Genomic DNA, 24681 nt, shown 5'->3' on the forward strand with positions numbered 1-24681 from the left:
TCCAACACTGGCATCGGGTCTTGCTTAATGGCATCAGCACATAGAGTGAAACTTCGCAGTCTTTGAGGGAAGTGGTGGCTCTCAGGCAAATTATCAAGCACACTCAACTGAGAGAGCTGAATATCAACCAGGCAAGGCATGTTTTGAAATATGTTCATCATTTGCACATGCATGTGTGGACGTATTGTCAAAAACAAGGTTGTTAGTTGAATCATTTGGCCCAAAAACCGCACCATGTCAAGATTGCAATATTTACCAGTACTATCTTGAACTTCTATCCACAAGGTTTGGAGCTCTTTTTGTGGCAAACCCTTTAGTGGAGAGAGATAGTAACTTAGATAAACATGCCTCAGAGAAGGGATATCCCACATAGAGCTTGGTACTAGAGTAATTGTGCCCCTCATATCAATAGTTTCCAAGTATAGCATTTGTCCAATGGACAAAGGAAAAGTCACTTGTCCACATTGTTAGATGGAAGCGTTCCTACTCCTCGTGAGAGGAGCCGCGGTGTATATATTGATACGGGGCAGGAAGAGCCCCTGCCGTGGCGTACAAGATAGCACCGGTCGCTAGGATTCGGTGGTTACAGAGGAAGAGATAGATACGAGAGGGAGAGAGAGAATAGAGTCTGTTGAGATTACAATACAAGATAAATCTCTATTCCTAACACCCTCCCTTAATCTCAACTATCCTATATTAAGATTCCTCTTGAATTCCTCGAACGGTTTGACCGGCAATGCTTTGGTGAAGCCATCTGCTACCTGATCTTTAGAAGGAATGAACCTGATCTCCAGTTTCTTCTCTGCAACCCTTTCTCTTACAAAATGAAAATCAATTTCAATATGTTTGGTTCTGCCATGAAACACTGGATTAGCAGAGAGATAGGTAGCACCTAAGTTGTCACACCATAAACATGATGTGCGGTGTTGTTTAACACCCAGCTCATTAAGCAATGATTCAATCCAAATAATCTTAGCTGTTGCATTTGCTAGTGACTTGTACTCAGCCTCTGTGCTTGATCTTGACACTGTAGCCTGTTTCCTGGCACTCCAAGAAATAAGGTTGGAACCAAAGAATATTGCAAATCCTCCTGTTGACCTTCCGTCATCACTGCATCCTGCCCAGTCAGTATCAGAAAAGGCACTAACAAGAGTAGAGCTAGAACGTTTGAACTGAAGTCCTAGGCTCACAGTGTGCTTAATATATCATACAATTCTTTTAACAGCTGTCCAGTGTGCAGTAGTAGGTGCATGCAAATACTGACAAACCTTGTTGACTGCAAATGATATATCTGGTCTTGTCAGTGTCAGATACTGTAAGGCTCCCACAGCACTTCTGTACTTTGTGCTTTCTTCTTCCTTGAGTGGCTCCCCTTCAAAAGCTGAAAGTTTTTCCGAAGATGATAATGGTGTAGGTGAAGGCTTACAGTCCTTCATCCCCATACGAGTTAGAAGTTCAATAGCATATTTGTTCTGACTTAGCACGATGCCATCTGAAATCTTCTTAACTTCAATGCCTAGGAAGAAGTGTAGATCACCAAGATCTTTCAAAGCAAACTTTGAACTTAAATCATGCAGAAGGGCATTAATAGCATCTTGTGAGGAGCTAGCAACTATAATATCATCAACATAAATCAAGATAAATATAACTGTATTTGCCTTGTTATAAATGAAGAGTGACGTGTCAGCCTTGGATGCAACAAAACCAAAATACCTTAGCTGAGAACTCAACCTTGAGTACCACGCCCTTGGTGCTTGTTTTAAGCCATAGAGCGCCTTATCAAGTTTGCACACATAATGAGGTGTCTTTTTATCTGCATACCCAGGTGGTTGTCTCATGTAAACCTCCTCTTCCAGAACACCATGCAAAAACGTGTTCCGAACGTCTAGCTGCCTCAAGCTCCACCCCCTGGAAACAGCAATAGCTAGCACAAGCCTAATAGTTGCAGCCTTAACAATTGGACTAAAGGTGTCCTCATAATCTAGACCATAACGTTGTTTAAAGCCTTTTGCAACTAGACGTGCCTTATACCTATCAATGGAGCCATCTGCCTTTTTCTTAACTCTGTAAACCCATTTGCAGTCAATAATATTTTTACCTCATTTTTCTGGTACAAGGTGCCATGTTTTATTTTTCATGAGTGCAGAATATTCTTCATCCATTGCATTTTTCCACTTTGAATCTCCAAATGCATCTTCCAGATTAGTTGGTTCTCCTGCAACACACAACATGCCATAGGGTATAGTGCCATCAGTTCGGACTTTTGGATTTTTTATACCTTTTTGTAGGCGAGTCATCACACGTGAAGTCGGCATTGGCTGTTGTTGAACAGTTGGTACTGGTTGCTGCACAGGAGATGGCACAGGTGATTGCGTCATAGAAGATCCAGAGGAAGTACCAGATCCGCTTTGCACAGCAGATCCAGTTCCAAACTCTGTGGCCCCCCGTGTAGTCGTGCTAGCACTCGCCGCAGATCCGCGCGCCACAGAGGATCCCACAGGCGTCGCTGTCTCCTGAGCACGCGTGGGAGGAGGCGATCCCGAGTCGACCGCGTCAGGCTGGGAATGGTACGCCACTGGCCACCCGCACGTGGGACGCGGGTCCGGCCCACTGGCTGGCGATGTGGCAGGCTGGGATTGACTCCTGGTGGGCGCGCGATCCGGAGTCGATCTCCGCGCACGATCCAAGGGCGCCAGTCGCTGCGGAGTTGCAGGCTGCTCCAAATCAGCCTCGTGATCTGCACCTGCCTCCTGATTCTCCAACACATGCAATATAGGACCGTTTTGCATCAAATCTTGATCATTTTGAACATCATTTTCTCCTGCGGTTTCTGCATGGATCTGCACAGGACAAGATGCACAACTAGAACTGGTTGGGTTATCATATTGATCAGTACAATCGTCGCCCCCTTGCTCAAAATTTCGAAGGTTAGGTGGAAGAAGAAGGATTTCTTTCTTGAGTGTGGCTCCGGCATTTGGGTGTAGAGATGCAAAGGGAAATATAGACTCATCAAAAACAACATCGCGGGATATGTAAACTCTGCCACTAGCAATATCAAGACATTTTACTCCTTTGTGAATAGGACTATATCCTAGGAAGGCACACCTTTTTGAACGGAATGCAAGCTTGCGAGAATTATACGGTCGTAGGTTGGGCCAGCACGCACAACCAAAGACACGTAAGGATTTGTAATCAGGTGTGATGTGATAAAGGCGTGTGACAGGAGTTTCAAATTTAATGACTTTACTGGGAAATAGATTAATGAGGTAAGTGGCAGTCAGGAATGCTTCATCCCAAAATTTTAGTGGCAGATGCATTTGCAAGTAGGGCTAGGCCTACTTCAATGACATGGCGATGCTTTCTTTCAGCAGAGCCATTCTGCTGATGTGCATGAGGGCATGAGACATGATGGGAGATGCCAAGTTGCTGAAAAAAGGAATTCAACTTCTTGTACTCACCCCTCAGTCAGTTTGCATAGCAATGATCTTAGTGTTTAGTCGTCTCTCAACAAGGTTCTTAAAATTTGAGAAAACTTGAAACACTTCAGACCTCTTTTTGAGGAGATAGATCCAAGTATATTTACTGTAATCATCAATGAAACTTACATAGTATGAATATCTACCAACTGAAGTGGGAGCTGGCCCCCAGACGTCTGAAAAAATAAGCTGTAAGGGTGCAGTAGATATGCTGGTAGATACAGGATATGGCAGCTGATGACTTTTAGCTTGCATACATGGATCACACAGTGACTCAATACTAGACTCATTTGAATAGGGAAGTTTATTTTTGCTAAGGACAAACTTGACAATAACTGAAGAGGGATGCCCTAAATGACTATGCCACTTTGATGATGTAGGCTTGATGGCGATAAGCGCTTGTTTATTCAATGATGATGATGATGAAGATATGAGAGGATAAAGACCTCCCACGCACTTGCCCCTAAGAAGAATTCTCCTCGTGTCCAAGTCCTTGACCAAAAAGAAATAGGGATAAAACTCAATAAGGACACGATTATCTCGAGTAAAGCGATGAACAGAAAGGAGGTTTTTGTATGTTTGGGGCACACGAAGAACTTTGTTAAGATGCAATGTTTTTGTAGGGGTTTGAACAATTGAATGACCAATATGAGTAACGTTCATACCAGAACCACTTGCGGTGTGCACTTGATCTTGCCCATGGTACTTGTCTCTTGTCGTCAGCCTGTCCAGTTCGTCGGTGATATGATGTGTGGCGCCGGTGTCCGCGTACCAATTCGTGTCAACGCCATAGGAGTCGGTGACAAGGTTTGCCGCCTTCTCCTCATGCTCATCATCATCATACCTATGCCAGCAGTCTCGAGCACCTCCTGGATGGTGCTTGAGACAAATTTGACACTCCGGGTAGTCGCGGGGTTGTTGCTGACGTTGCTGCTGTGGACGACCGCGGCCGCCGCCGCCGTGGCCACCAGAAGGAGCTGGAGAGGGACGTCTGCCTCGGCCGCGCCCCTTGCTGTTGCCGCGACCGCGACCCCTGCTGTAGCCGCGTCCGCGCCCTCTGTACACCATGTTGGCAGAGGAGTTGAAGCCGGCGTCTGCACCGTCGCCGAGCATCTCCACCCGCTGATCAAAAGCTGCGATCTGGGCGAAGAGCTCATCAACGGTGATCGTGGTCTTGACAGCACCGATGGCCGCCACGACAGGATCATAGTCTTTGTCAAGGCCGGCGAGGACATAATCCACCATGTCCGGATCCGAGACCGGCCGGCCAGCTGCAGCGAGCTCGTCTCCCAGATTTTTCATCCGGGCCATGAAGGTGTTGCAGGACATGGATCTCTTCTTTGTGTTGGTGATGGCGATACGCAGGTTTGTGATGCGGGATTGGGACTGCGAGGCAAAAAGTGTGGTGATAGTAGTCCAAAGATCAAAGGTTGTTTCCTTACTCACGACTTGGGCGAGGATCTCTTTCGACAGAGAGTTCAGAAGATGATTCAAGACTTGCTGGTCCTTCGAGACCCACTGCGCATACAAGGGGTTGGGCTCGGTTGCGACGGTCTTGTCCGTCTGCTGCATCTGCACCGTCTTCGTGGCGCGGCGTCAGTTCCGTCGAGGAGGCCGGTGACCTGCGCTCCTCGCAGGCCAGGCATGACTGAAGGAAATATGCCCTAGAGGCAATAATAACGTTATTATTTATTTCCTTATATCATGATAAATGTTTATTATTCATGCTAGAATTGTATTAACCGGAAACATAATACATGTGTGAATACATAGACTGTGTGAATACATAGACAAACAGAGTGTCACTAGTATGCCTCTACTTGACTAGCTCGTTAATCAAAGATGGTTATGTTTCCTAACCATGGACAAAGAGTTGTTATTTGATTAACGGGATCACATCATTAGGTGAATGATCTGATTGACATGACCCATTCCATTAGATTAGCACCCGATCGTTTAGTATGTTGCTATTGCTTTCTTCATGACTTATACATGTTCCTATGACTATGAGATTATGCAACTCCCGTTTGCCGGAGGAACACTTTGTGTGCTACCAAACGTCACAACGTAAATGGGTGATTATAAAGGTGCTCTACAGGTGTCTCCAAAGGTACATGTTGGGTTGGCGTTGTCACTCCGAATGTCGGAGAGGTATCTCTGGGCCCTCTCGGTAATGCACATCACATAAGCCTTGCAAGCATTGCAACTAATGAGTTAGTTGCGAGATGATGTATTACGGAACGAGTAAAGAGACTTGCCGGTAACGAGATTGAACTAGGTATTGGATACCGACGATCGAATCTCGGGCAAGTAACATACCGATGACAAAGGGAACAACGTATGTTGTTATGCGGTCTGACCGATAAAGATCTTCGTAGAATATGTAGGAGCCAATATGGCATCCAGGTCCCTCTATTGGTTATTGACCGGAGACGTGTCTCGGTCATGTCTACATTGTTCTCGAACCGTAGGGTCCGCACGCTTAAGGTTTCGATGACAGTTATATAATGAGTTTATGAGTTTTGATGTACCGAAGAAGTTCGGAGTCCCGGATGAGATCGGGGACATGACGAGGAGTCTCGAAATGGTCGAGACGTAAAGATCGATATATTGGACGACTATATTCGGACATCGGAAAGGTTCCGAGTGGTTCGGGTATTTTCGGAGTACCGGAGAGTTACGGGAATTTGCCGGGAGAAGTATTGGGCCTTATTGGGCCATACGGGAAAGATAGAGGGGCTGCCTAGGGCAGGCCGCGCGCCCCCCAAGGCCTAGTCCGAATTGGACTAGGGGGAGGGGCTGCGCCCCTTCCTTGTTTCCTACTCCTACTAGTTGGACTAGGAAAGGGGGAATCCTACTCCCGGTGGGAGTAGGACTCCCCTAGGGCGCGCCATAGAGAGGGCCGGCCCTCCCCTCCTTCACTCCTTTATATACGGGGGCAGGGGGCACCCCATAGACACACAAGTTGATCTTCGTGATCGTTCCTTAGCCGTGTGCGGTGCCCCCCTCCACCATATTCCACCTCGGTCATATTGTAGCGGTGCTTAGGCGAAGCCCTGCAACGGTAGAACATCAAGATCGTCACCACGCCGTCGTGCTGACGGAACTCCTCCCCGACGCTTTGCTGGATCGGAGTCCGGAGATCGTCATCGAACTGAACGTGTGCCAAGAACTCGGAGGTGCCGGAGTAACGGTGCTTGGATCGGTCGGATCGTGAAGACGTACGACTACATCAACCTAACGCTTCCGTTGTCGATCTACAAGGGTACGTAGATCACACTCTCCCCCTCTCGTTGCTATGCATCACCATGATCTTGCGTGTGCGTAGGAAATTTTTTGAAATTACTACGTTCCCCAACAATGACTTGGGCTCTCCATAGGATAAAGTTTGTTTTGGTGAGTTTCTCGGCTGGTGGAGCTCCTAGGTTTAGGGCGATGGTGGCCGAGGTGGAGGACATGGCGAGGGTGATGGGAAGAAGGCTTCTGGCTAGATCGATAGGAAGAGGTTGGCTCTGTATACCATGTTAGATGGAAGCGTTCCTACTCCTCGTGAGAGGAGCCGCGGTGTATATATTGATACGAGGCAAGAAGAGCCCCTGCCGTGGCGTACAAGATAGCACCGGTCGCTAGGATTCGGTGGTTACAGAGGAAGAGATAGATACGAGAGGGAGAGAGAGGATATAGTCTGTTGAGATTACAATACAAGATAAATCTCTATTCCTAACACACATCTTATCAACCTAAGGCATCTTAGGTGAATGCACCCACTAACTACCTTTGAGAAATCCTTTATGATTGAGTCTTGAATATGAAGAACTCGAAGAAATCTGAGTTTTGTGAGGGATAATGATTGAAGTTGAAAGCCAATAAGAGCTCGGAGATTTGGTGTTGCCTGCAAATTCTGACTACTGGAATCTTGATATGAAGAACGGTAAGTTGATGGTTCACATACTTGGCCTGCAATTTTTTTTTCACTCTATCAGCAAGAGGGGCCACATAAGAAATTAAAGAGACATTTCTCTGCATGCAAATTATAAGGAGGCAAATTTCAACATATCATTGGTAACTGATTTATCTCTACACTGTTCTATTATAGGGGCACCATATGGAGTGTACAGCAATATTTTCCTAGTGCATGCAATTCTGTTTATGCTCTTTTTGTAATATTCGAATAGTGTTTTTTTTCTTGTGTTTGGAATAAAATGAGCGAGATGTGGGAACTGGATACAGTTTAAGGACGGTAGATCACTGATTTCTAGTGTGTAACTTTTGACATCTCCAAAGACCCTGATTTCTCTACAGGGATAGTTTATGTGTCTCTCTATATAAAATAAATAACAAATGATATGTGAGCTAATGGAGCTCCTCTAATCAAAATTTAACAAAAATAAAATGAAATGCTTTGTGTAATAATAGGTAGGGAATAAGCTTTACTTCTGTATTGGTAGCAAATGAAACTAGACTCTCTAGGAGTGGCACATGGGGAGTTTTGGTACCACTAATACAAAAAAATGGAACTATAATTAAAGAGATAAAAGGCAATAAGACCTGAATTTTTGTAGATAATATCAAGAAAACCATCTTGTCTTGCCTTTTCTATGCACCAATCATGTAAAATATCATGAATTCTGATTTCCTCAATCCATCCTTGTGCCATGCTTCTACGAGTAACCTCCACCAAGCTTCTTTGAGATAACTCAGCTACATACTTGCGTGCTGTTTCTTCAAGTTCATGTTTTGGTGCATGTGGAATGAAGTTTTCTGCCATCCACAGTGCAATAAGAAAAGATACATCTATTTTATGATCTTCAGGAAAAGTAGCAAGATAGAGGAAACAAGATCTTAAATAATGATCCGACATGTCATTGTAACTGCGAGCCAATATTTCTCGCATCATATTTGTGTTTTTGGTTGATGGCCAGCACAAAAGTACATCTGACCATGCTTGTATATTAAGATTCTTTGATAGATAGCCTCCCAAAATTGCAAGTGCAAGTGGTAATCCATGACACTTTTTTGCAAGCAATATCCCTAGTTCTTCAAATTCACCCACGTCACATATTGCAGACCTTTTATATGATGGTAGAGCTTTGCTACGAAAAAGTTCCCAACTTTCTTCATCATCTAACTTGTTCAGAACATGAACATGGGTTGGCATTTCAATATGTTTCCCAACATCTTGCTTCCGCGTGGTTAACAATACTCTACTACCATTATTTGCATCTGGAAAGGCTTTGACCGTTCTGTTTAGTTGGCCCCATGTGTCTTCTTCCCATACATCATCGAGAACTACCAAGTATCTTCTCTGTAACAGAAAATCACGGATTTTTGTGCCCACCTCATACTCTGAAACTTGATCAAATTCTTTAGAGTCATCTCTACGCCCTAATATTTGTTTCATAATGTCCTTTAGTAAATCAATTCCCTTGAATCTTTGAGATACAGCCACCCAAGCAACTGTATTAAAGTGCTCTTTGACTCTAGATGAAGTGTATACTTTTCTAGCGAGTGTTGTTTTTCCTGCTCCACCCATGGCAACTATGGAGACAACACTAAGCTTGTTTTCACTCTCAACTAATTTATTCACTATTTCTTTGTGCTCATCCTCAAAACCAACCATGGCAACATCATCTTCATGGTTTTGGTTCACCAGATTGATATCTTAAGGAAACTGATCCGCAGCTAAAACAGTATTATCCAAATCAATTTTCAGATGTTGTGCGCTTTGAAATATCTCACTGAGGTTCCTTCTTACGCGTTGAATTTCATCACCAACTTTGTGAAGGTTGAACAAATCACCAGGTAAGCGAGAACACCTTGAAATTGCGCCCATGAAGCCCTTCTTGAGCCTGTTTCTCTTCTCCATGTAATCAGCTGTCCCGATAACATTCTCAGTGTCATATGATGCAGCCCTAATCTGGTTGACCAAAGTAGCTACTCCTTCCTGCCCTATCCTTTGTTTGCTATCAGCATCTTTAAGGTAGCCTTGGAGCCGCTTCAGCTCCTCTTTCAAGAACCCCACCTCATTGGTAACTCCACATAAGAATTTGGTCTCCTGAATCGCAAGGTTGTTCACGTTTCTGACCGCAGTTCTGACAGCAGCAGCCTCGGCCATTAATTGACGATTACCTCTATGTAGACGGACGTCTATAATTCATTGCTTTTTCTTAATTAGAAACTCCCTTAAAATTGCAACTCTACTACCTGCCACTAGTCATGGGCTCATAGCTAACCTATATATACGGAAAATTGAAATAAGAACAAGAAGTGACGGACCACCTTATATACTGACTAGAAATTGAAGGGGCAAAGGAAAAAGCGATCTAGCTTGCGGATAGACTTACCGAGGGGAACACGTCGTGCTCTGATCGTTTGAACTTTTAGGCACTGAGATGAACAATAGCAGGGAGGACAACTCCGGCCACGGGTGCAGAAACGGCCAGCGGTAGAATCGTCCAGAAAGTAGGAACCGATCGATGGCGGTGAGGCAATAATGCCTTATGAGTTGTGAGTCAATGCTAAAGAGGAGAGGCTTGGAGAGCTTGCTTTCTCTACCAAGTTTGCAGCTCAGGTCAACATGTCCAAACTGCCTGCCCCTAGCTAGTCGCCGGTCCAGCCTGTCAACTAATGAAATATACGAGTCGTGTGCTAGAGCAACTCTAGAAGAATGGGCATACACCTCCTCCCTCCATAACAACAACTAATATGGAGGTTAGACTGGAAAAAAAGAAGTGCGGTAGTATGGACTTTTCACAAATTGTATTCACTTTTCTACATAGAACATATATACGCTGTAGGTTCGTATGATACCCGGCGAACAGCCCTCCCTCATGGGCTCAGCCCATTTACGTTTTTTTAGTTTTAATTTTTTAAAAATGGATGCGCCCTCGGCTGGATTCGAACCAGCGCCCTCACGCACTACTTGTAACAACACAAACCATCCTGAACAGCACATCACATTTGCTTTCTTGGCTTGTTTTCCACTTCTTGTGCGGGAGACATAACACCATGAAAAAAACACAGCACCTCCACTCTTTAGTTTACGTCTCTCTTTTTTTTGCACGGTTTTCTTTAGGGTATCTAGTTTTCCTGTTTTGTTCATAAAATAGTAATATTTGTATTTTTTAAATTTGTACATAAATTTCAAAACAAATGTCCATGCCTTTCAAACATGCTCAGAATGTCAAAATACGAACAGTTTTTAAAAAATAAACGAAAAGTCAAAGAAGACAAAAAAATAAACAGGAGAGAAGATAAAAAGAAAAAGAAAAAGAAAAACACGGTTCACGACCTTTGAGAAGGTCCCAAAACAGGAAAAAAATGGCTGGGAACCCGAGGTTCCCAAGACCGAGAAAACTTTTTTGCAAATTTCATAGTGAACTTTGTTTTGAATTTTTGTGAAAATATTCAAATCCATGAATATTTTTAAAACAATTGATGAACTTTTCAAATCCGCGAGCTCTTGGACCGGCCCAACACGTGCCCGACGAGAGCAATGTCGTCGCCTAGTTGGGCCAAGGCCTAAGCGTTTTATTTTCTTTTCTATTTTTTCATTTGATTTCTTATTTTTTTTAATTCATTTATCTCTTTTTTTGAATACCAAAATACAAGTTTTAACTAACTTTTTAAACTAGTGATTTAAAAAAAAATAAAATATTTATTAAATGTTTTAGAAAACACTTACTGTTTTCAATTTTATCCCTTTGTATTTATTAGTTGGGCTCATTTCAAGGATGTCCAAAAAACACCATGTTGAACGGAGATTATTCGGTAAGGTTAGAACGGTTCATCTGAGAGCACTTTATTTTTCAACATCTTTGAAATGGCCCCAATTTCCCCACCAAAAATGATGAAGAAATGGATCCGATTTTTTTCATGGCCTTTTACGAGCAATTCAAGGCACCATGCCAAGTTCATTTGGTTTTCGACAAATTCTGCATTTTCTGGAGTTTCCTTTGTAGAAGAAGACCGATAAAATGGTCGAACATGTTGCAACTTGCATACGGTGTCGAAAATTGTTTAACCTAGCATGGTTGCCTACCATGGTCATTCCCATCCGGGTGCATCCTCCATTGAACATGGTCTAGTTTTGAACATTTTTTAAGTGACACCAACTTTTGCAGGCAAGGGGCATGCCTGTGGTAAGGATCCATGCCAGGTTTGAATGATTTCCGAGAAAATATGCAAGTTGCGACACGTCCAGCCATTTATCTACCTTTTTTAACCGAGAGAACCCCGGAAAAGTCAAATTTGTCGAAACCAAAACAACTTGGCATGGTGCGTTTAACCGGTAATATAAGATCATGGAAAGATTTGGGGTGAGTTAATGGATGCCGCAAAAACATGCTCTCAAATGGACCCTTCTCGCCTACCCGAACACCCTCTGTTGAACATGATCTATTTTTGAATATGCATGAAATCATCCCAACCTTTTCCAGTAGGCGGGCATGCCCATGGTAGGCATCCATCCCGGGTTTGAATGAATTTCCCACAACGTATGCATGTTGTATCACGTCCGGCCATTTATCAGCTTGTTTTCATCGAGAGAACTCTAGAAAACGAAAGAATTGTAGAAAACTTAAACAACTTGACATGGTGCCATGATTTGATCATAGAAGGAGGTGGAAAAAATTAGGCCTTTCGAAGGATGTTGAGAAACAACACACTCTCAGGTAGAGCCTTCTAGCCAACCCGTACACCCTTCATTAAACATGGTCTACTTTTGGAGATTCTTAAAATGACCCCAACCTTTTCAAGCAGGTGGGCATGACCATGGCAGTCATCCATGCCAGGTTTGTACGATTTCTGACAACGTATGCAAGTTGCGACACGACCGCCCATTATCAAGCATTTTTTTTTACCGAGAAAACTACGGAAAATGCAAAACTTGTCGAAAACCAAAACAACTTGGCATGGCGCCTTGAATTGGTCATACAAGGCATGAAATTTTTTTGGGCCATTTCAAGCATGTCGGGAAACGACGTGCTCTTAGACGGAGCCATCTCGCCTACTCGAACACCTCCGTTGATCATGGTCTAAATTTCCTTTTTCCATCTTTTGTAGTGCGTCAAATATAACGCTAAAAAGAAAGACTGTGGTTTTCCTTTTCAACCGGGCTGGTTTTTTCTTCAGTTTTTACATGGGTTTCTATATTATTTTGTTTTTCTTTTCTTTTATTGATTTTGAAAAAAGTTCATCAATAATTCAAATTAAGTTCATTGATTTGGAAAAAAAATTAACAAAATTTTTTAAAAATCCATTGATTTAGAAACAAAGTCCATCAATATATAAAAAAGACCAACAATTTTCAAAAACAAATTGCCAACTTGCGAAATAGTTCACGAATTTGTGAAGAAAACTGATCAATTTTGGGGGACAAAGTTCACTGATTTGAAAGAAAAATTCAAGAATTTGAAACTTTTTCGTCATTTTCGATTAAAAAAATCACGAATTATAAGAACTTCACGCATTTAAGAAACAAAAAAAGAAAAGAAAAAACAACCAGAAAATGTTGCGCTTTTCCAGTATTGTATTTTAAGTATAAAAAAACTTACGTAGCACGTGAGGTCCGGTGGCCTAGCTGGTTATTGCGGCTGTGCTAATTGTTGAAGGCCCTAGGTTCGAAACCTGCAGCAAGCACCTTTTTTTGCTGTTTCAGAAAAAAGAAATGATGAATGTGCTGAATGGGCCAGCCCAGCACGGCAGGGGGTGCACGTCCGTTAATGTACAGCGTATACGTGATTTAAAAAAAAAGTACAACGTATACGTGAAGAGTTTATAAAAAATGGCTATCATGCCCCTACTTATGAAAAGGTATGGGCTAATCTAAGCCGTCCTTGTGTTTAGGGGGGGTGTACCGAAGCAGAAGTGAAAAAATTATAATAGCATCAATCACTGACATAGTTTAACAACAAATAAATGACATTATCATCAATCAAAACCAAGTAGACCATAGTTATTAACTTAACAAATCAAGTAATTTGACAAGGCAGTGTATTGCTCGAAAGACCTGAGAGGAATGGCTCGACGACTTGTGGGAAGTAGCTGGGGCTAGCAAGCAAGCATGTGAGTTGATGCTTCAACAACCCACCATACAATAAACTTGTATATGATCCAAACGAACCAATAATTGGTCAAACCCAGCTAAGATGACCTGTGAGTTGTGAATGAGTCAAAGTCTTTGCCTGCAAAAGAACCTATACTGAGGAAGAGGAGAAAAGGGATAAGGGAGAAGAGACTGCGTTCGAATGGAGCAGCGACGGCTGATGCAGATAGCCGCGGTGCGGCGGGTATCCATGGTGGCGAGTGTATTGCTATTTGCATTAATTGCTCAGCTGAGCATGTGCCATAGTGCCCTCCATGTAGTACGGTCTTGCCAGCCGATGGTCCAGCCTGTAATTGAAAAAATGCATGCATCTGGTTTCATTTGCGCATTATTAGAAATGTAGGGTAGGTTGCTGGTCATACGCAAATGAAAAAGTTGACCATTCTCATCCTGAACTTAATTATTTGCAAGTTTTTAGTACTACTACTCTACTAGTCTATATGTAACTCTGTAAACTCTTGTTTCACTTCATAAACTATGTCAACAAGCAGGCTATAGTTTATTTATCCCCGCAAAAAAAAAACAACAAGCAGGCTACATTTTCGTGTGGACCCGTCAAGTTATGTTAATCAACTAAAAAACCCATCAAGTTTTTTTTATTGCGAGAGAAATGGCTTAGACGACCTGTGGGCTGTGGCGATTCCTGAAGAAAGCAAACATGTGATTTGATTCTAGCTTGGGTGGAACCCAGCTTACATTAGATCTATGCAAACCCCAAGAACAGATCAAAACCAGCTGCAAGTCTTTGCCTAAAAAGAGAATCCCAAGATCCGTTTAGTACAAGTAGTAATAACATATTGACAGAAGGGGATACCCAGAGCTCGCCGGAGCAGATCAGTCACAGAAGGGGAGCGAAAAAACAGAGACAGAGACAGACTTGGTTTGGGTTCCATCAAGATCCCCCCTTGAGAGTGTCTATTTGACATTTGACTGAAAATAAATTAGTTTTTATTCAAATTTTATAGCCAATGGCAAGCTGATAGCCGTATGCAAATGATCAACTTACACTAACTGTACAACAGTATTACACGCGGTTTACATTGAGTCAAGACTAAAGAGGGCTAATTCTCACTTAGTTGCAAATGCAAACAATTACAACACGACTACAACATGCACAAGAACAGTAACTCGGGTTACTTTAGCAGTGTAAACACCACGGCGAAAACACGCGTTGCCTAGTGTTTGGGCATAAGCCAAGTGCTATTTCTTGGGTACTCGGCTTAGCCCAGTGTAAGCCGAGTACCATGCAAAAAAACACACGGCAACCGCAAGGCCCTTGGCGTGGACCAGAGTAAGATGAGTACATCTCAAAAAACATTGGGCTTATAAAGAAAACTCGGCATATTCCGCAAAAAACATTCAGCTTACACCCGAGGCTCGGCAAAGCACCTATCACGTGGCCATCCTCACCTCACTTGACAGCTCCTTTACGGTGGGCGCTATAAACCGAGTGTTGTCTAATGGCATACTCGACTTACATGTAAACCGTGTACCCAAAAGAAAGCACTCGGCTTATACTCATGCCCCTTCACCTTCATCTCCCCCGGCCGTTTTATAAATAAACGTGTGCGCTGCGGCTCGATTGTTACCCTAGCCATCTCGCCGCCGCCATGCCGCCTCCTCCTCCGCCAACTCACATCCGGCCTCCTCCACCGCCGCACCGCCTCCTCTTCCGCAGCTCCCACCTCACCTCCGACTCAGGGGTACGTACGTGCTGGGAGTACTGTAGTGCCTCGGGGGAGACGGGCACCGTAGGGACTTGGGTTACTGTCAATTTCATTTTATTTTAAATGCAACCATTTTTTGAAAATTTGAGAACTTCTTTGGAAACGTGAACATTTTTTGAATTTTTGAGAACATTTATACGAAAATGCCAACATTTTCGAAAATATCTTATCTTTTATTTGAATTTTTAAATTATTTTGAAAAACATGATCATTTTTTGAAAATGTTCATCATTTTATTAAAAAATACAACAAAAATTAAAAACATGTGAACACGCAAATTTTCTAAAAGTTATGAATATTTTTTAAAAATTTCAAACAATTTTTGAAAAATATGAACATTTAAAAAAGTAAAAAGAAAAAGAAAGAGAAAATCAGTAACATAAAAAATTGGACCAGAACCTTTAGAAGGTTACCAAAAGCGGTAAAAATCGAATAGGAACCTTCTGAAAGCTTCGCCAAGCAGGAACACTTGTGCTGTGGCTAACTTGGCCGGCCCACTATGGTCGTTAGGTCAGTTTTCCTGTGCACATTTGGACGCACTGAGCATCAAATAGCGATCGCAAAGCCGGAACATTTGGTGCTGTCGCAAACCATATTTTCTTGAATGCATGGCATGGCTTGCATATATGGGCGATGATATGCGTCGCTTGTAGTGACTGCGACGGCTCGCGTCGCCCACGTAACTGCTGGAAGTCTTCCGCTAATGGGCGGCCCACCAGCGCGAATTTTTTTCACCGCTTTTTTTTCCTACATGTTTTTTTACCTAGGTCTGTTTCTAATTAAAAAAATGTCACGAAAATTCCAAAAACGTTCACAAAAAAATATAAGTTCCTGAATTCAAAAAATGTTCACCAAATTTAAAAATTATTCATGAATTCAAACATAATTTTCACAATTTGAAAATTTATTAGAATTTTCAAAAAGTGTTTGAATTTCAAAAAAATAAGGGATTTTAAAAAATGTTTGCGAGTTCAGAACATATTTGTGAATTCAAAAATAATTCAAGAAGTCAAAAATATTACATATTCAACGAAAGCTTGCGAATTTAAAAAATATTCATTAATTCTAAAAATTGTTCTTAGACTTGAAAAATGTGCATGAAAGTTTCTTAATATTTGTGAACATTATTTGGAATGGTGATTTTTTTTGAAAATTACCAATATTTTTTGGAAAACGTGAACATTTTTTAAAGTGGGAACATTTAAAAAAACATGAACACTTTTTGAAAAAAATGAGCATTTGATGAAAGTTTGAACAAAATTTGAAGATTTTGACTATTTTTTAAAATTTTATTAGTTTTAGAGAAAAAAGGAAATTAAAAGAAAAGGAAAACATAGAAAAAGAAAAAAAACCAGGAAAAAAAGTTTCAGAAACCTAGGTTCCGAAAACCGGTAAAAACCATCTCGGAACCTTTTTTAGAAGGTTCCCAACCGGCTGAGAAACTGTTCAGGAACACGTCCAACTCAAGCTAACGCGCTCTTACTTGTTGTGTTCTCTTTTATGAACTTAGGTGTGGGCTCTAGGTTTCTAGGCTGCTAATCAAATACAAGGTCTGACATCGTAGTTGTGGAGTCTCAGAGATATGAGACCAGAAGCTACCGAGGTTGTTCTACTATCTGCATGGTAGAAGTTTTTCGATGTTGTTCTGAACTATCTGGCCATAAATAGGTATGCATCTCATCCACGTATGCAGGAGTATACGTCGGTCGCCGTCGAAACCCTAGCGGTCATAGTCGTTTGCCAAGTCAGTCGCCGTCGCCCTCCACGTTGCCCCGGTCGCTGCCCAAACAACACGCCGCGCGTGCTCTGCTGCCGCCCACAGACGAAAACCTATTTGCGTCCGTCGTTGCTGCCGCCGCGTTCCTTTGTCGTCGCCTGGATCGCCGCCCACCCGTGAATCGTCGTCGCCGCCTTCGTGCCCGGCCTCTGCCTGCCTCGACTGGCCATCATCCTCACGACGTGGACTCCTGCCTCGGTCAGCCAACATTGTCACGCCGTCAGCACGTTCGGCACGGGACGAAATGGATCCATCTGTCATCCTCGCCGGCGTGCAAGAGGTCGGTTTGACTCTTATCTATGGACTTATTAAGTGGGTGCTAGCTTAATGCATAAATTTGTGCGACGTAGTGTTATTCAATTTCACTGTGCACGTAATATAATTTTGATATATTGCAATTGATGAACTAATTATTTTAGGGATGATGTTTCATGGTGTTCGATTGATCTTAGAATTTGTTTATACATGCATAGATGGAGGAGGAGACCCATTACGATGGCGATGATTACGGCGACGACAAACGGATCCTCGTCATTGAATATGGACGAACCTGCTGAGGAGAACTTCATGAGTTTGGATGAATCTTATAATGACAATGTAAGTGTGATCAACATTGATACAAACATAAAAACGATCAACCGCATAGACACTTACATGGTTTTTTTTTACATCATGCAGCTACATGATGATAATCATGATGATATGGATATAGACTATTCATTTGCTGAAAGCGCACTCCAGGTATGTTTTAAGATATGTAGGACAAGAAATGACATAATTACTGCATGAGCACTTACATGTATTTTTTTAATGTGCGCAGATGGACGTGGACGACATGGACTATGATAGGAATATTATGGACAATGAAAGTGACAAATGGCACGTTGATGCATCTCATGATGACAGCTCGAGCAAAGTAAGTTTTGAAACTTACATATATTAAATATTAAAATATGTAAGCCTTCGGGTGTGAGGTCGGGTGCCCACCGTCGGAGGAAGCCGGTGGCTTCTTATAGCTGTCCGGGTGACGGGAGGTGGGCGGCCGAGCCGGCAGCCAACATTACTGCTCATTAATGTCGGTGCCTCGGGACGGGACGGGACAATGGGACAGGGCAGCGGGGCAGAAGGCGAGGCGGCAGGCGACGGGACGGGGCGGCAGGGCGGAAGGCAAGGCGGCAGGCGACGAGATGGGGCGGCGGGGTGGCAGTCGAGGCGGCAGGCGACAGGACGGGGCGGCGGCCGTTCGGTGCCACAACACGCTTTCACCGTGCGATGCGCACCGGTTTGACCAGGCGACGCGGTTTGATTCCACATGTCACGCCGGCGTACTCGGGTGATGTCGCGTGCGTGTACGCCCCCACCGACGCCGCGTAAGTCGCCCCAGCCCGTCCCTCTATGTTCTTTTAAAAAAAGGGCCGTGTATGCCGCGGGAGGGACTACGTCGCCGGGCCGCGCGTGTACGACTCGGGGGCGGGGGGAGAGGGGAATGACGATCCTACCCTTTTTATGATTTTGGGTGAAGGGGTATGGGACGATCTGAACCGTTGAAGTGTCTAGGGGGTTGTACCATAGAAAAAAGTGTCTAGGGGTTGTACCAAAGAACAGATATTTGTAAAGATCTTGAACTATCATCCCCTTTACACTTGCGCAAAAAGCACTCATAAGAAAATTACTTTGTTGAGCACGAGGCCTGAAAATTGATCTTGTGACACTAATTAACATCAATTGATCCGTCGCAAGCAAACTGTGGTCACACCCGGGCAAGCAGCGGGACTGGTGAGTTAGAAGTACGAGAATTAATCATTGCATTTAGAAATTTGGAAATATATGTCTGTCCTTGTCAAGATCTTAGTAGGACTACTAGAAGGTATACGCGCTTCGCCGCACGGAGCACACCGGGATACAAAACACGGATATATCAACGTAGTACAAAAGAATACATGAAGTTTTAAAACAGATTGCTTGATGTAACAAGGGGAGAATAAGCTTAAATTGCCAAGCATGACCATTTTGGACGAACGGCCACTGATGAACATTCTAACAGGTTCGTGTATCAACAACCGCACTCCGGAATCTTTCAGAAATAAACTTGATGCATCAGAAATAAACTTGATTATCAATACATATGGATTTCTAATGAGCAAGTAAAACATGCATGCTCTGTACAAGGGATACAATCTAGTTTTTGGACTGTATGTACATTTTGCACTGAAAATGCACTGACACTTTTGTACACGAAAGAAAGTAAATGCAATCAGACCTCTTGGAGGATCAGCACCATCGCTGCCGCCAGGGGAAGAGGCGTCGTTGGCCACCCTCCCGTGCGGAGCTAGTCTTGTAGTTTGACGTAGGCCAGCCTTGAGCTCGGGGGAGAGGCAGCCGGCGACGGCACCGGAGAACGGGGAGGCGACGAGATTGGCATCGGGAGGGGCCATTGGGGATTTGGGGCAGAGAGGCCAAGGAGGGGCGGCTGCGCCTTTTTTTTTTTTAAGAGAGAGAGACCGTCGACGGAGGAGAGATGGGAGGATGGAGAGATGGATTCGAGGGGAGAATTCCAGGAACGGACCACATAGCGCCGGATTTCTCTATATCTCCTCCACCTGCTCAAACATAAAAGAAGCTGTCATAAGAAAAACATCTTAGTTTTCTCAGTTGAGCGTACGGAAGCAGTGAAGTTGATCCTGAAACTGACGAGCATTAACTCATCCGAACAAAACAAATACTACTCACTAGTATTGATTGCTACGGTGCAGCAGCATATAAAGATTAATTGGGATCGTTAGTGAACATGCCACAAGGGTTGAATGGAGGAACGAATATGGCATCTCGATCAACCAGCTTAATCTTTGGAACTAATTAACGTGTGGACAAATAGACATGCATAGATATAGATACAGATAGCAAAGAAATTGCAAGGGGAACAAGATCGACCGATGGGCAAATTAATTAAGCTTAAGCTGCCTACGTATGTACTGTACCTCGCATCCTTTCCGCCGCAGCTGCTTTAGTGTGCTGTCATCTTCAGTAATCTTGTCCATAAAGCCCAGTTTCAGGTGACTGAGGGACGGAAGGTGCAGCAGCCCATCAGGGAGCTTGCTCATTTTTGCAGCAGCCCATCAGGGAGCTTGCTCATTTTTGTGCACCACATAAGTGCCAGGTGGGAGAGCCTTGGCATTGCCCCGACCTCCATCCTCCACTCCATGGAAAAATTAACAAGTTTTAACTCTTGCAGCTGAGGAAACCCTTGGGAAGAGCAGCACATGGTCCGGCCTTTGTACCCCCACAACTCCAACACCACAAGACAGGGGAGTTTCTCCAGAATCAGCATCAGGTCTTGTTTTATGACATCAGCACATAGAACAAGACGACGTACGCTTTGTGGGAACTCAGCAGGCAGCTTATCGAGTACATCAAATTTGTAGAGATAAATATCAACCAGGTGACGCATGTTTGCAAATATGTTGAGCACATCCGCTGGTATATTGGGGTGCATCGACAAGGACAAGGTTGTTAGTTGATTTAGCTGGCCCAAGAAAATCATCATGTCATGCCAGCGGAAATCAGTGCCAACCGGATCAAGTTCCAACACAAGGCTCTGTAGCTCTTTCGGCTGCAGTCGCACACTCCTTGCAGGTGGCGGTGGAGAAGAAAACCAATTGCGAAGGGAAACATGCCTTAGAGTAGGGATATCCCAGAGCGAGTTTGGTACTTGTGAGTCCGATGCCCAGTTCTTTAGTTCTATAGTCTGCAAGTAAAGGAGTTTTCCAACTGAAGAAGGGAGCACCACACCTTTACAATATCTCAACCTAAGAATTCTTAGGTGAATGCACCGACCAATTATGCTGGAGAAATCTTCTAGTGTTGAATATTCAATGCAAAGAACTCTCAGGAATCTGAGCTTAGGAAGGGACACTGATACAAGCTGAAAGCCAAGCAGACTTCGGACATTAGGCGTTGCAGGTAAAATCTGATCACTCAAAGTTTGAAAACTAAAACGATAAGACATCAAGTTATCAGATGATGATGATGCACCAGCTTGGCCTGCAATTGTTTTTAGAGTGCATTACATGTCAGAGAAAAGGCTAGCCCCTTACAAGGACATATAGTAAATTCAAAAATGGAATCAATTAATACGAAGAGACCAGGAGACGAAACCTGACCTGCAGTTTTGTCGATGCCATCAAGAAAACCATCTTGTCTTGCCTCTTCTATGCACCAGTTGTGTAAGATATCATGAATTCTTATTCTCTCTATCCATCCATGTGCCCTACTTCTGTCAACAACTTGTACCAAGCTTCTCTGAGCCAACTCGGTCACATAATTCCGTGCTGTTTCTTCTAGTATATGCTTTGGTGTATGTGGAACAAAGTTTTCTGCTATCCATAATTCAATAAGATCCGACACAGATATTATGTAGTCTTCGGGAAAAGCAGCAAGATAGAGAAAACAAGCTCTTAAATAATGATTTGGCAGGTCCTTGTAACTGCGAGCCAGTATGTCCCGCATCATCTGTCCATTCTTGGTTGATGGCCAATCAGAGAGTATATCAGACCATATTTGTGCATTTAGATTTTTTGATAGATAACCCCCCAAAATTGCAAGTGCAAGTGGCAATCCATCACATTTCTTTGCAAGCTTTCTCCCAAGTTTTTCAAACTCGTCCACATCACGTATGACAGACCTTTTGTATGATGGTAAAGCTTTGCAACTAAATAGTTCCCAACTTTTCTCTTCATCTAACTTCTTCAAATGATGAACATAGGTTGGCATTTGGACATGATTTGCAACATCTTCCTTCCGAGTGGTTAATAGTACTCTACTACCATTAGTTGCATCTGGAAAAGCTTCAACCCTTTTATTTATCTGGTCCCATGTGTCGGTTTCCCACACATCATCAAGAACTACCAAGTATCTTTTTTGCAATAGAAAATCATGGATCTCCTTTCCCACCTCATACTCATTCATCTTAGCAATTGACTCATCTCTGGCCCCCATAATTTGTTTCATAATATCCTTTAGTAAATCAATGCCCTTGAATTTTTGACATACAGTGACCCAAGATGTTGCCTCAAAGTGTTGTTTGACACTAGATGAAGTGTATACTTTTCTAGCGAGTGTTGTTTTCCCCGCCCCACCCATGGCAACTATGGAGACAACACTAAGAGTTATGTTCTCTTTTTTGTCAACTAACTTGCCAACTATTTCCTTGTACTCGTCCCCAAAACCAACAAGGTCAATATCTTCAAAATTTTGGTGCATAATACCATAATCTTGTGGATACTCATCCTCAATATTAACCATTTCTACATCACTAGTATCCAAATTGATTTTCAAACGGTTTGCACTATCAAATATCTCACTGATCTTCCTTTTTACATGCTGTATTTCAGCACCAATTGTGTGAAGTGTAATCAGGTCACTTGGCAAGCAAGCATACCTCGATATGGCACCCATGAAGCCCTTCTTGAGCCTGTTTCTCTTCTCCATGTAGTCGGCCGCTTCAATGGCATTCTCGGCCTCATATGCCGCATCCCTGATCTGGCTGACCCAGGTAGCCACAAGCTCATCTCCTGTTCTCCTTTTGGCGTCGGCGGATTTAAGGTAGCTCTTTAGCCGCTTCAGCTCATCCTTCAAGAATCCCACTTCAAGGTTGACGCCGCATAGGAATGTGGTCTCTTGGACCGCAAGGGTGCTCATGTTGCCAAGCACGGAGCCAATGGCCGACTCGGCCATTAGTTTCTCCGGGCTCTCGCTCTCAGAGATGGAATGCTTGACGTGGGATGAATGGGTGGAAGAAATTATGCAGGTGTGGCTGACCAGGAGCGATTTGATGGCATCTGGCTTTGTATTTCTTGTTGCTTTGAGCTTGGTTGTATATATAGCAGAGCAGATTCAGCTCAGCTCAGCTCATGTATAGGTGATGATGGAAATGAAGGAAAGAATATGGTGTGCTTCCGGGGAGGGCTAGAGGTTCTTTACCTTTGCTTTGACATGAAAGCAAGGTATAAAGCAAAGAAGCTCCCCGCACCTTTGCTTGAGTTGCAGTTTTAGCATCACTTGATCCCATCTGCATGCAGCAGCCTTTCCCAGGTCTCGTGGGAGCGACGCAGATTGGGCCTCGAGTACACACCAAAGCCCCCAAATAATAGGCGCGTCCTTTCTCGTCTCCCCTCCCTTCTCCTCTCCTCTTTTCCCATGGAGCGGCGGCCGCAGAGAGCAGCACCGAGGAGTCGCGCTGGCTCGCGACTCTCCTCCTAATTTCTCCCCCTCCGCTTGATTTGCTCGTCAGCCTGAAGATGCTAACCCTCACCTCGACGACACGTTAATTCGATCTGTGCACCATGCTTGCTCTCGGCACTACCTGAAATACTGCCGCTATTGCACCACCGCACATCCTCCTACTCTCATCTTCCTCCATCGGTGGAAGCTGCCACGGCATGATGGATTCTTTGCTGAATCCTTACCTATAATGTGCTGGTAGAATGCTTGCTTTCGGCACTACCTGAAATAATGCTGCTGGTTACTTGCTCAATGCAAAGTGCCCAACTAAGCTACGTAGTATTATCTGCTAGTAAAGCCACTAGTCTCTAGTACGTCTTTGTTGGTTTGGTTTGTGTACCATTATAAACATGTCATAGGGGTATCACAGATTCACAGCGCTCTGAATTTGTGCGCCCAAGGGGACCGGATTTCAAGGAAAATTATGAATTCATAGAAGAGGACAGTTTTGCTGATCCAGAGATACTATTGCAAGTCTTACCTCATCTGCATCAGTGCGTGGATGTTGTAGCATTTGCTCCTTCTGAATACTGGCCTTTAATTTGCTCATTATCTTCCGGCACATGCATGGTGCAGTAATCTCTTTTCTGAACAGCATGCTTATGCTTGTGCTTTCTAGGTGTTGTTTTGCTGGAACGTTTCAAGGAACGACCGAAAGAAACCTCACTTGATGCAACCGTTCGTGATAGACTTGCACTATCAAGGGATCCTGTTACGGATGTTACCATCAGCAGTAGTGATTCCGAGGTGTTCAGGCTGCATTTTCTCAGAGCATGCATAAGCTGCATTCTGTTCAGATTACATACATATACGAATGGATTTCAATTTTTGATCAATTTCTGTTGAAACGCTTTAGCTAAATCTATGTCAGATTGATTATACATGGTTCCTTCTTATTCTAAAACTTCCTATAATTTTGTGAAACCTTATGGCTTTTCTCGAAATTCATTGTGATGTAGTTATGCTATGTTTGTTTATGATGCAGGTGCCGTGAAGAGGCTGCCCAAAGTTAAAAAAAACTCACTGGGTAGCAGCGTATGTTTTTCCTTTAAATCTTGTCTCTTGGATGTCAGTGGTCTAGTACAAACACCTTGGGATGTCTGTGAGCCAGACTGCTGAAGCCGTCCACCGCATCTCCTTGCCGGCCTCCTCCTCCACGAAGGTGGCACAGGACGCGAGTGAGCGTCAAGGGTCCTCCTCCATGAGCACCGCGAGGAGCCGGGCCCAAATACGGCGAGCGGTAAGGCGCGAGCAAGGCGGCCGCGCACCAGTGAGCGGCAGGGCGTGGTCGCGCGGGAGAGCACGGCTGCGGCCTCG

The 24681-nt window shown here is 43.7% G+C and overlaps 1 protein-coding gene and 1 pseudogene across 1 annotated transcript; both read right to left on the reverse strand.

Moving 5' to 3' along the window:
• Positions 1–7006: 7006 nt before the first annotated feature.
• Positions 7007–10112, reverse strand: LOC125525739 (annotated as a pseudogene).
• Positions 10113–19107: 8995 nt separating this feature from the next.
• LOC125520449 (putative disease resistance protein At1g50180) lies at positions 19108–22915 on the reverse strand. Its single transcript, XM_048685376.1, has 3 exons — positions 21246–22915; positions 20064–21126; positions 19108–19685 (listed from the first exon to the last, which is right to left on the reverse strand). The coding sequence occupies exons 1-2, from the start codon at positions 22816–22818 to the stop codon at positions 20183–20185; spliced, it is 2517 nt and encodes an 838-aa protein (XP_048541333.1). The 5' UTR covers positions 22819–22915; the 3' UTR covers positions 19108–19685; positions 20064–20182.
• Between the last annotated feature and the right edge of the window lie 1766 nt (positions 22916–24681).

Source organism: Triticum urartu, chromosome 7 (genome assembly GCF_003073215.2).
Source record: "Triticum urartu cultivar G1812 chromosome 7, Tu2.1, whole genome shotgun sequence".
NCBI lineage: Eukaryota > Viridiplantae > Streptophyta > Magnoliopsida > Poales > Poaceae > Triticum > Triticum urartu.